The 14007-nt window shown below is 37.1% G+C and overlaps 1 protein-coding gene across 2 annotated transcripts in view; it reads right to left on the reverse strand.

Annotated features, from left to right (window-relative positions):
* Positions 1-12374: 12374 nt before the first annotated feature.
* Positions 12375-14007, reverse strand: part of LOC149146815 (putative ribosome biogenesis protein RLP24) — a 32837-nt gene continuing 31204 nt past the window's right edge. For both annotated transcript variants that reach the window (XM_089445697.1, XM_089445698.1), the window contains 3 exons: positions 13747-13860; positions 13285-13421; positions 12375-12863 (listed from right to left, as the gene is read on the reverse strand). In XM_089445697.1, coding sequence (XP_089301823.1) covers positions 12677-12863; positions 13285-13421; positions 13747-13860 — 438 coding nt within the window. In that variant the 3' untranslated portion in view covers positions 12375-12676. The remainder of the gene's footprint in view (positions 12864-13284; positions 13422-13746; positions 13861-14007) is intronic.

Below are 14007 nucleotides of genomic sequence, written 5' to 3' on the forward strand. Positions count from 1 at the left end.
GAAGGCATCCCCCTCGCATGGGACGCCAAATGATCAATGATGGGAGTGTATCCGGAAGTTTTGGTCCTTACCAAATCACAAGTTCCTGCTAGTATTAACTTGTGGGTTGTCGACACTAGCTTCACCTAATTTTCTTGTCAAAAAAAATGGTAGTTGTCTGAATAAATATTTTGCAAACTCATTGAACTCTACCCTCCTTTTTGGCACAAAAAAAAATCTATGATGTGGATGTTCTATTCAATAAAACTAGATATTAATCCAAGGTCATCCTGATTCCTACTTTATTACAAAGATTATGGGACTTTGGACTAGTGCAATTTTAGTATTTACAGGTCATTTTATACTATGTATCATGTTCATATTTGTTCCCCTATTTCTTCAGCGAATGAAATTTAACCTATTCTCTTTCAAATGTGCCATTAGTAAAAAATATCTACCCTCCCTACAGACGGTGGGACTAGAGATGACGGAGGAGGATGATAAATATGGTAAGCTATCATAGCAGAGGAGGATGAGGATTTTCAGCCACTTAGTATTGAACAACAAAGACATCTAGGAAGAAAATATTAAAAATGGAGATGCCAAAAGTTAAAACAATCGAGGCTAGAGAGGCATGGACGGAAATAGGACAGCAATCTAGACCAGGAATTATGGGCTCCTTGGCGCATTATGCTACAAACAACCACTGTTACTCAAAGGAGCCCAAAGAATTCAGAAGCTTAAAGATTACATAGTTCCTCATTTCTCTCCAAGTTACCACCGCTTTTCCAATGTCTTTTCTAAAGACTTCTTGTTGTTAAAAATGCCAAAATCAATTGCTCTAATGTTTACTCATGTGTCTTTTACAACACATGAAAAGAGAAATTGGACCCAAGACAATATGTCATGGTTGTCTGCAAATGCAGTTCTATTATAAAACAATGGTTTCCAAAATGAATGTAGGTCTAACATAAAACAATGTTTCCATAATGAATGTGGTTCTAACATAAAACAATTTTCCCAGAATGAATGCGGTTCTAACATAAACTAGTGGTTTGCAGAATTTAATTTGGCCACAGTTCTAATCTCATCCAATTTAGTGTGGGTAAAGATCATCAAAACCCTCATTCATTTCTATGTGGAAGCCTTTAGAAAGAACATGAAATTGTTATGGCACAAGGGTGAAGAAGCCTTGTCTACCTATGCCAAAATTTTCATGAAGATACATATAAGCAAAAACTCGCCAAAATCTAATAATGCTCAACCTACAAGCAACACAGTGGCTGCAACCATTGGATTTAGAAAAACACGACATTCTAATGTAAACACTGTCATTTTTTTGGCTACCTTATAGGGGGTTGTCCAAAGTAGACAAACCAAGTGGTGAATCTCAAACCAAGTGGTGAATCTTAAGAAACCCCCCAAAACTGCCTCAATTAAGAAGGATGAGGATTTTCGGCCACTTTAGTATTAAAGAAAAAAGACATCTAGGAAGAAAATCTCAGAAATGGGGATGCCAAAAGTTAATATGGGAATGAAATCTTAGAAATGGAGATGCCAAAAGTTAAAACAATCGAGGCTAGAAAGGTACTGCTAGAAATAGGACAACAGTCTAGACTAGGATTATGGGCTCCTTGGCCCATTATGCTACAAACAACCACCCTAACTCAAAGGAGCCCAACGAATTCAAAAGCTTAAAGCTTACATATTTCTTCATTTCTCTCCAGTTACCACCCCTTTTCCGATGTCTTTTTTGAAGACTTCTTGTAGTTAATATTGCCAAATTCGATTGCTCTAAAGTTTACTTGCTTGGTACAGGACATATTTGGGGTACCTTGTAGCTTGTTGATTTGAACCCAAATTGAATGGTACAACAAAATCGAGCATATTTAGTACATCGTTTCTTAATTTTTCAATTCCTTGACCCTTACCTTCTATTAACAACAAGTTGGGAAATCCAATATAGATTTTGACCTTAATCAAATCGATCTTTCTGCGAATCTCTACACGTGCAATTCCTCCATAATTCGAGGAGCTATTTATATGCGTTCGTACATAGTTTTCAATGCAAGTACGTATTTTTTGATCTTCTCGGAGATCTTTGGAATAATTCCTTTGTTGTGCGAACCAATGGGAACGCTCATTTTTAGTTACACCAAGTCTAAAACCAAGTGGATTTATTTTTTGCGCCATACATATCCTTTTTTTCGGGATTCTATTGACATAATCGGATCATTCGATCTGGAGATTTCCTCCGATACAATAGTTATATGACAAGTGGGTTTCTGTATTGGATAACCGCGTCGCTGAGCTCTAGGTTGAATCCTTTTAAAAACAACACCCTCATTCACTTCGACTCTACCAACGAGTAAATTGGCTTTGTTCAAACCCATATTGTGATTTGCATTCGCCGCCGCAGAATGAATTAATTGTGATATGGGATAACAGGCCCCATAAGGCATCAGTTCCAATATCATAAGTGCTTGTCCATATGAATGACCACGAATTTGATTAATTACTCTACGCGCTTTATGAGCAGACATACGTATATTTCTCGCCAAAGCTCGTATCTCTGGACCTGGACTATTATTTCCCATTGACTCCATCCTCCCTAATGAATGACAAGTCTTTCTCAATTAACGACGAGATTTCTTATCGTTTCTTGCATGTCCCTGAAAAAGTAGGGTAGGTGCAAATTCCCCCAATTTCTGGTCTACCATACGATCTGTTACATAAATGGGTAAATGTTCCCTCCCATTATGAACAGCAATTGTATGACCGATCATTGTGGGTACAATGACGGATGCCCGGGACCAAGTAACTATTATCTTCTTTTCTTCTTTTATGTTTAGATTTTTAATTTTCCTCAATGAATGATTAGCCACAAAAGGATTTTTTTTCAGTGAACGTGCCATGATCAATTACCTTTATTTCCTTTTTTTTTTATGGATATCCAACCATTCTTACTCACGTCGACGAAGGATTGAAGTATCACTGTATCTATTTCTCTTCCGACTTTTCTTTCCAAGTGCACTATAGCCCCAGGGGGTCACAGGCTTTTTCCTACCAATTGGGGTTCTTCCTTCCCCACCTCCATGAGGATGGTCTACAGGGTTTATAGCTACTCCTCTTACCTCAGAATGCTTACCCAACCAACGTTTAGCTCTGGCTTTACCGAAACTTCTATTGTTTGCAGTGATATTACCCACTTGTCCAATTGTGGTTGAGCAGTTCTCAGATATTAAACGAACTTCTCCAGATGGTAATCTTAATGTGGCCGATCGATCTTCTTTTGCGATCAGTTCTGCTACAGCACCTGCCGCTCTAGCCAATTGTCCACCCTTTCCAAGTGTTATTTCTATGTTGTGTATAGCCATGCCTAAGGGCATATTGGTTGAAGTAGACTCTTATTCCGATGAATAAAAATCCCTTCCCAAACTGTACAAGCCTCTCTCAGGGCATACAGCTTTCTGGATGTATATTATATTCACATATATTGAATAAATATAATCGAGATGAGAAGGAGCATCTATTGTATTCTCTATGTCCCGATTCTCTACATCCTAGGTCTCTCTATTCCATCATCTGGCTTATATTCTTTATGTAGCATTCAGAATGAATGACTTTATCAAATTACGCTAATACTTTCGTATGTTATGGATAACGTAGGAGGCATATTAAACATCTTTTTCTCTTCTCTCTCTTTTTACTTTTTTCCTCTCCCCATCTTTTTATTTTGGGAATTACTACCACTGTCCAGCTCTGAATCCGCCTCTAACCATCAGATCAAATGTGAGTAACTTGTCTTTTTAGAGGGTGCCTCTATCCCATTTTGTTCATGCTTCGGACAAACAATCAGGTCCTCTCCATATTATTATATCTTCGGAACCAATGATCCGATATGAACAATTTTTGAATCCAATCACCTGCTGTCATTTATCCTCAGTTTCCCTTTGGGGTTCGTCCCGTAAAAGTGTCCTAGTTGGATCAGTGATAGATTTATAGGTTTCGCTGTAAACCCAATCGGTTGCTTCCGATCACTTAAATTAATAATTCAAGCCGCACTCAGAGGTAGGGCATTTCCTATTGATATAGGAGCTTTTGGACCAGAAAGAATAGTATCTCCAATCATGAGCCCTCTGGGATGCAGAATATACATCTTATCGCCATTCTTGTAATGCACCTTGCAAATGTATGCACTTCTATTAGGGTCGTATTCTATGGTTATAATTTCTCCTGATATGTGTTCCTTATTCTGTCGAAAATCAATTTGACGATACAGACGCTTGTGACCCCCTCCCCTGTGTCTTGCGGTAATAATTCCTCTTCCATTACGACCTTTCCCACAATGATGTTGTCCAGAGGTCAATTTCTTCTGCGGGTCCAACTGCACTCTTCCATCGAAACCTGATACAGATCTATTGCGTGTATCCGGAGTTAAAATTCTATATGAACGGATGGCCATTTAGTTTCAAATTTGAAATCTTATTGTTCTGAAAAGAGTGGAATAGAATCATCAGTTCTAAGCGTAATAATCACACGTTTACAACGTATTGGATGTCCTATCATTGACACTCTCTTTCCTCCTTTTTCAGGGAGGCGATAACTGTTCATAGCTATTACTTTAACATCGAAGAAATTTTCAATCCAATTTTTAATCTTTGTTTTGTTCGATTGCGAATCGACGTTAAAAGTATATTGGTTCCTTTCCAATAGACGAATACTTTTCTCCGTAAGTACTGGATATTTCACTTCATCCATAAATTTTTTCCCTCCTTTTCTCCTTTTTTTTTCCCGTAAAGCCTGTAGCTATTATTATATCGGATCATATACCAATTTAATTATACAGATATATCATAGTTTAGGTATGGAAGTTATGCACGAACGTAATGCTCACAACTTTCCTCTGGATCTAGCCGCTGTTGAATCTATTTCAATAGGTGGATAATACTCTGATGGATTGTTATCGTGTATTGCTTAATTGAAGCATACCAAGCCTTTCATTCATTTTATTAAAAGGCTTGGTATGCTTCAATTGTTTGGTGTTATTCTTCATACTTCTTCCCATTCCATCAATAATGGATATGTGCAGTTCCCCTGCATCCAGCAAGGGAGGTACCGAATAAGTGACTACTAGAATCAGGATTTTGAGCATAGAGATTCCACTGACCTGTGAAAAGCGGTTCTAAACCTTCGGGATGCGGTAATACATCCAAAAAATTATCCCATCTGACGTGCACTCCCCTTGATTCAGGAATAGCGACATGAACTAAATGCCCTGTCCAAGCTAGAGAACTGACTCCGAAGAGTCCTGACAAATGATGATTGAGACGGGATTCGGCATTTTTGAACCATGAAACACTTGGTCTCCATTTAGGTTGTAGATGTAACCTACCCGCTATTAAAAAGACAACAGAAAGAAATAGCAAGAAAAGAGCTCCAGCATAAAGATCTTCGTTAGTGCATAAGCCAATGGTATACCACCACTGATAAACACCGGAATAAGCAATATTGACCGAACCGGGAGCACCTCCTCGGGTAAAGGCTTCTATAGCTGGTTGACCAAAATGAGGATCCCAAATTGCATGAGCAATGGGTCTTACATGTAAGGGATCGCGTACCCATGCTTCAAAATTGCCTTGCCAAGCCACATGGAACAAATTACCAGAGGTCCACAGAAAGAGTATTGCCAACTGACCAAAGTGGGAAGCAAAAATTTTATGATAAAGGCGTTCTTCGGTAATATCATCATGACTCTCAAAGTCATGTGCGGTCGCAATACCGAACCAAATACGACGAGTAGTTGGGTCCTGGGCGAAGCCTTGGCTGAACTTTGGAAATCTTGATGCCATATACTTTTCAAATCCTCCTAGCCTTTATCCTATTGCAATAATTCTTGCCAGGAAGAACGCCCATGTTGTGACGATTCCACCCAGAAGGTAATGAGCTACTCCTACAGCACGTCCCTGTACAATGCTCAAGGCTCTGGGCTGGATAGCAGGAGCAACCTTCAATTTGTTATGGGCCCAAACAATAGATTCAATGAGTTCTTGCCAATACCCACGGCCGCTGAATAATAACATTAAACTGAAGGCCCAAACAAAATGAGCACCTAAAAATAAAAGACCATATGCAGATAATGAAGAACCATAAGATTGGATCACTTGAGAGGCTTGTGCCCATAGAAAGTCACGGAGCCACCCGTTAATCGTAATGGAACTTTGTGCAAAGTTTCCTCCCGTAATATGAGTTACCACTCCCTGATCACTTATATTACCCCAAACATCGGACTGCATTTTCCAGCTGAAATGGAATATTACTACCGAAATTGCATTGTACATCCAGAATCAACCAAGGAAGACATGATCCCAGGCAGATACTTGACATGTTCCTCCTCTACCAGGTCCATCACAAGGAAAGCGAAAACCCAGATTCGCTTTATCAGGTATTAAACGGGAGCTACGGGCAAATAGAACACCTTTAAGTAGGATTAAAACAGTCACATGGATAGTAAATGCATGAATGTGATGTACCAAAAAATCCGCGGTTATTATGCATAATATTCATATATTTGAGTACTCAAACAATTGACACATGGGGTTCACAAAGTTAAAAAATGTTTAAAGATAAAGAAATCAAAGGCGGGAAAGTAGTGGAGAACCCTCTTTGGCAACTAGTCAGAGTTTCTCCATAGGTTCAGAGAAAAGACAAAGCCTGAGTTGTAGGTAAACCTCTTTATTGCATTTTTTCTGACCCATCTTAACAACTGCATCAATGGCGGCTTCTAGGGTTTCGACATAATTATCGTGAACATACTCCACCAAAACCGCTGTGAAGACCATGGGAGTAGAGTACTTGGGTATGCCCAACATAATTTCTGTCAAGTAACATGAATCAACCTTGCTCCTAATGATGGACATGCCACTCGGAGGAATGACAATACCCATGTCTACCTCGCTCATATACAGAAACCCTCTGTCCTTTCTCATGAATCTGTAGTCATGGGCTAACGCAGAAATAAATCCCCATGTGGAAGCATGCCCATAGATGGCGACAATTTACGGTAACTTCAATTCTATGAGGGTTGTGACGAGCTACATGAATTTGAGGTAGAGGATCTCAAATTGACCCTCTCTATTGCAAGCTTCGATCCTTTCTGCTGTGAGCTTTTGGTGTTGTGCTGCAAGCTTTTGGTGTTGTGAGATGCAAATGTGTCGCAGGAAGCTCGTTATAATTGTTTCAATCTAATGGCAGATGATTCTTTAATCGTTTAACATAATATCGAGCATAATATTAGGCCCTACAAACAGATACACCATGGAAGCTATGAGAGTTGTTTTCAAAGGGAAGTGCCTTTTAATACTTTTGTAGCTGTTCTCAAAAAAATTACATAAACACTTTTTTTTAAATTCCCTTTTTTCACAACATAACATAAGATTATTTTTAAACAAAAATGAATCACCTTTATTTTAGAAATCCTTTGAGACAAGTTTGTTAAAACAAAGGTGTTTGCGGTACTAATAAACTCCACCTAAATCACAATTATTTTAGGAAAGACTTTGAAACAAATTTGTTAAAAAACGGTGTTTGCCTTACTAATAAATTGTGCCTTTACCTTTTTATGCAAACTGACTTTGTGCCGACTTCATGCTTCAAAGGAGTTTTCAATACGCTGACCTCAGCAATGTTTCAGCGATGTTTCAATGGGTGCGTTGAGCACAATGATTATATTGGAGAGATAACCAATAAATGAATGATTGTACTAATTGAATTAAATTGGACAAAGTGAAAATTGAATTAAGATGCCTAGGATGATACTTGGATGGACGGTTAATAGGTTGTTGAAATAAATTCTCCAATAATATTTAGTTATGCACTAGATATCTAACAAAACCATTTGAACCAAATTCCTTACCAATTTTATATGACGCTTGAAGGCTGTCTTCTTGTTCCAATCCCACTTCTTCTTCCACATAAGCATGATTGTTTTACCCTCTAAGGTGTTTTACAAGCAATAAACCAAACAAAAACTAATATAATACAAATTATTGCTAAACTCAATATTACGCAGTCACAACAAATTAAGCAATAAACCAAACAAAAACTAATATAATACAAATTATTGCTAAACTCAATATTAAGCAGTCACAACAAATTTTGTTCCAAGATTAATTTGAACAATTGGAAACAAAATGCAATGTTTTTTTCAGAAGAAAAAATATGTTGTTTTTTATATATAAAAAGAGAATTCATATATATAGTTTTTCATCTAATAAAGTTTTGTTTTTCTCATGTAATATTTATTACTTACAATCTGTCAAATAAACTTTTTAAGAAAATTATAATATTTTAGAGGCATGAATAGTCTTTTCAAAAAACATATTAAGTATTCAAAACCAAAATTAGTAAGATTAGAAGATATTAAAATTGTCGAAGTCAATCTTGTTGTCATGAATGCATGAAGTATATGAGATGACCCCTGAAGTTCTTGTCACACCTCTTTTAAATACCACATCTGCAACATGGTTTTGCTCCAGAAACATGTGTAAAAAAAAAGTGTCAAAAGTAACCCACCATATATCAAATCTTTAAATACCACATCTGAAACATGGTTTTGCTCCAGAAAAATGTGTAAAAAAAAAAATGTCAAAAGTAACCCACCATATATCAAATGGGCTTTCATCGAGTATGACATCCTTGGAGGTTGAAAGCAATTTATCCTTTATAGTGTGCTCTTTCATTGGTTACGGTAGATCCATCGAGATTTTAAGTGTATCTTCTGCGCACTCCATGTTCAATCTACGACACCCACCAAGTTATTATACGAATTATTAAATTCGAACAGAAACCCAAACAAAATTTAGAACGCTTTGCGGGATTGTCGATGTGTTTCAGGATGATGCAGTCCTTTTGTCATAACTAGAATCATCCGTGCGGTGAAACGGTTTGGTGGGCATAACTCTCACCAAATTTTCTGTTTTGTGGAGTATACATGGACGGTGGATATATAACTCGCTAGGTTTGAACCATTCCATGATTACAAATTATTGCATAATTTGACCATGATGCATTAACTTGTGTTCCCATATTTGCGGCTTAACTTACATAAAATCTAACGATCGTATTTCACCTCACACGTGCATTAATAGAACAAATCATATTAAGCCACTCATTTAATTCGTCGAAATATTCATCAATAAATTTAATGAAACAACTAGCAATATCATCAACCCCTGGACAACATTCAAAATTTAAAACATTTGCAGTGAACTAAAAAAAATGATGATTAGATTTATTGGTCATTTAATTGTAATGATATCAATGATATATTTCGATTGAAATTCTTGGCAGTTGAAGTGCAGCAATGTAGTGGAAGTTGGGTGAGGTGAGGTATGTGGAGGGTCTCTTGGCCCATTGTAACACTAATGATTTCCTTTCCTGATGAGTTGAAACTGTTGATAACCCGAAGATGTGGCATATTCTCATTTATGTGGATCTCCTTAGGATACCCCATTGCCTTCAAGATAACTGCACCCATGGTAACACTAATGATTTCCTTTCCTGATGAGTTGAAACTGTTGATAACCCGAAGATGTGGCATATTCTCATTTATGTGGATCTCCTTAGGATACCCCTTTGGCTTCAAGATAACTGCAACTTCACCTGGTTTAAGTGGACAGCGACACTCGTTTTGTTTTTGCAGTGCTAGTGGTAATAAGTGGGAACAATTTTTATAACGGCCAGGCCACTTTTTTTTGTCTGTAAGAAACCATCATTGTATTTTCAGCAAGGGAGCCACATTTTGATGTAATTTGAGCTTTGAAACCTCTTCTAGATAAAAAAAAAAAATCTTCTACAGAAATACCCTCCTGATAAAGTGAAAATAGTCCAAAGAATATGGACTCATTGGCATTTAGGACGTTAAAATAGAGTGGCAAATAGGAAGTGGAATTTATAAATATACATTGACTTAAAGGTCCTGTATATATAGTTGTTTTTCCAGAAAGATTATATTATGAAATTTTTAACTTTCAAGGCCAATTTTGAGCTTTGAAACCTCCTGTAAAACAGAAACAATCTTCTACACAAATACCGTCCTGTAGAATGAAAACAATTTTCTACAAATACCCTCCTGATAAAGTGAAAATAGTCCAAAGAATATGGACTCATTGGCATTTAAGACACTAAAATAGAGTGGCAGATAGGAAGTGGAAGTTATAAATATACATTGATTTAAACGTCCAGTATATATAGTTGTTTTGTGAAATTTTTAACTTTCAAGGCCAGTGATTAATTACCCTAATTACCCTCATCTGATACCTACCTCCAAACAATATACCAATAAATAATTGTACACATTGGCCAAAGTTGCAAAACCTCTTCTCATGAGAATTAAAGCAGGTAGCTTATGTGAAAACTTCTCATGCATTTCGGCACATGGTTTGCGTGAAGTTGTTGCGGAGCGTGGATTCTCACTAATTGTTAGGGAAAACAGAACTATGGAATATAATCACTGAAACTTTCAATAAGATCAGGAACAAAACATATGTTACTTTAATTAAACTAAGGCATATTCTACTAGAACCTTCAGTCAAGTTAGAGCTAAAGAAAAATTAATTTCAAGCAGAGATAATTATCTCCTTCTCCGATGCAATTTCAGTGGACAGTAAAGAGGCTCCCAAAATTAATATTTGATTACAATAACCGGAATAAAATCATAACCTCGTGATATTAAAAGCCAGTTAGGGTCATATTTGATAATTTGAATAAACTTTTTCATAAAGTGTGTTTAACAGAAACCTAATAGCCTGGGAAGAAGAAACGACCTAAAATTTACCTAATTAAAATCTAGATTATTCTAGATTTATTAAAAACTTGCATAAAAGCAAAAAAAATAGTTTCGGCGCAATCAATTCTATAAATCTGCAGATGCAATAGAAAATTACTTTTCCTGATCCAGGAAAGCAAATTCATGAACTTACACTGATCCAAAAAAGCAAATTCATGGGTTGATTGGTGAAACAATTACAGTCTGGAAAGAAAATGAACTTACATGTGGATAACGAAGAACAATTCCTTCTTGCACAAATATGGAGGATTTTGCACAGATCGCGTGGATTACTTCTCTATTGAGCTCTAATCTAGGTGAATACATTCGTTATCTCCATGTAAATATACTCCAACCTAACAAATGACTAATCGTTGGTCCCAATCTGTTAAAACCCGGTAACCTAAGTGTGATTACATGGCTAAATACAGTGTAAAATAACAACAATAACAGTACATCAATTTTACATAGAACAAGAAGCAGTTAAAACTGCCTAAACGTGGTTGAAGCGGCCATAGCTAAATCTGAAACCCTCCTCGAGAAACTCTTGGGTATAAATTAAACAGGGTCCATGCATTAATAACAGAAATAAATAAGCTGGCAGGCTTGGTAAAAAATTTGTCAACCTAGAAAAAGAAAGGGAGAACTTGGTTATTTACGGGAAAACCATTTCAAACCACCTTCAAACTTGGATTGAGAACTGTTCACTCACCTGCAAACAAGAAAACAAGAGTAGAAAGGGGAGAAGAACGATTTTGATAAGAGGCATGAAGCCAGGTTCTCATAAGAGTTGATAACTCGTAGCAAAAAGGGGAGAAAAACTACTTTCATAATAGGCATAATAGGCATGAAACCAAGAGAGAAACCGCAAGAGGAAGATGATGATGAAGAGCCCTTGGGGAGCCAATTACCCGCCAAATGATGACACAGAGGAGCATTGTTGAAACAGTAGGTGAGCAAGGTTTCACTCTTGTAAGCCCAGGGAGAGGCCGAGGATTGGTATCACCACTCCAGGCCTCAGGGAATGGCTCCCAAGGTGCCGTGGCTCTTCCTCTGCTTCAGAAGGTGCCACATTATCTTAACCTTTCCCTGCTTCCGGGGTGGAATGTGGGCAAGGAAGCAGAAAACCAAACCCCCATCTGCAGAAGAGAATGAATCAAGACCGCTGCAAGAGAGCCTTTCTTGGGCTCCTGGGCTCCCATGAAGGCTATTTTTGTCAAACAGTTGGAGCACCCGTAATGCCCAGCTCGAAAGAACCTGCAGAATTGAGGCCATAAGAAAATCTCCGTAACTAAATCATACTAGATTTTAATCGGACGGTACACATGATTTCTATCGTCTAACATTTAAATCAAAGGCATACAAAAAGACAGGTGGCACTGCAGGGAGTTCTTTTCATAAGGAAACGCCTTACGGCGTAATTATCAACCATGGGGAAGAATTTTGTATAGTATTTTAATGTGTTAATAAAAGTTTCAACTTTTTTCCACGCAGCAGATTATTCTATTTCTATTTCCTGTTATAAACGTGTCCTCATCCAAAAGAACAAAGAACTAAGCAGCAAATATGAGATGGATAGTCAAAATTGTGATTATTAAGAAGTTCAGTGATAGTCAAATACTTCAAATGTTTAAACGACTACAGAATTGTCACAGCATATTAAAATTGTTGCGCTGAATTCAAATAGAATTCATAAGCATGGTATAGACTGTTTTGAGGGGTAGCCGCAGCTTCTATCCCCAGACTACTGATATAAAAACCAGAATAACAGAGCACGACAAGGAAACAACTTATATTGTAGCCTAGTTACATTTTCAAGGTACTGTTACAAAATAGATAGATGCTTTGAGTCTGCTTCACATGTACATTTTACCCCTCCATGGAATGTTCTTTTTGCTGCTTAGAGATGGAAACTTCAACTTTCATCTTCTCTGCCTTTGTTGGCAATGTAAGCCCAGGCTCTTCTTGCATAGCAAGCGGAGCTTTGACCAAATGAATAGCCTGCTCCAATTCTCTAGCATCCTCTTTAATTTGTTTAGCTTTATTGCCCTTCATCCTATAACCAAGAAAAAGAAAAGCAACACATCATTTTGAAACGATCAGAAGAAGAAAAACATAAAAGCATGCCCAACATTCTAGTTGACTCATTTAATATTGCAGCTAATGTCAAACATTCGATCATGTTTTTGAGTTTATTTCTATCCACCCTAGCTTAGATATAGCCACAAGTAGACTGATATTAAGAAATATTAGAACCAAGGACATCACAGAAGAGCACCACAGGCATAGTAGTTAGAGATGGGAAAAAGTATCACCCAAAAGAAGGTAAGATTTGAGAATGGACCAATGGTATATACCAGTTCTAATGTATTTGGACACACAAATTATAAGCAAAACAATCAGACATAACCAAATAGCTAATTTCAGTTATTAACCTTTAACTCCTCTATAAGGGAAGTTATTGAGAAGAGACAAACCTGTTCTCCCATAATTTGGCCTCCCTGCTAATACGAACTTCCTCAATCTTCTTGATGGCCTTCAAGGTATTTTGAACAACATTTCTATCATATCTCTCAGGCCTGTTTCTTCTTCTCTCAAACTCAAACGTTGTGTCCTGTTTGTTTCAAAACAACACCATTAATTGAAAATTTCCCATGTCCAATCATCTCATCAAACTAGCTCCATCCATATCCAAATATGGTCTTGAGCATTTGGTATGGCCTGACAAATGAAATGGTTTTACTTTTGTTCTTCAAAATTGATAAGAAAACTACTATTGTCACAAAATTGACCAATTTCAAACTTTATTGTCTAGTAGTTATCTTAGTCCAAAGAGGCCAACCACTGATGAACTAGTGATCTGTTTTACAATTTAGGATGAGAATTGTGGCACAACATGGGCAAACTTGTCAAATGCTCAAAAGAAACATGAAAGATACCTTAGTAAGCTCTTTTCCATGTAGCTTTCTGTATGCTTTGGTCCACTTCACCTTTCGCGGGTTACGCTTCATTTTGAAATTCTTATGACATTTGGAACGGCAAAACCGGAATATCTGCAAAGAGAGAAGTAAAGAGATAAACATTGATTGAATTGTAACAAGCTAGGAAGAAACTGGAAATATTAAACGATATGGCCTTTTTTGACGGCTCTGTTGAATTTTTGTAGCTATGGTCGATCTTCATAAATTATATTTTTATCA

Source organism: Pinus tabuliformis, chromosome 9, assembly GCF_031772625.1.
Source record: "Pinus tabuliformis cultivar Carrire ecotype Pingquan chromosome 9, CPIR1, whole genome shotgun sequence".
NCBI classification, from domain to species: Eukaryota; Viridiplantae; Streptophyta; class Pinopsida; order Pinales; family Pinaceae; genus Pinus; species Pinus tabuliformis.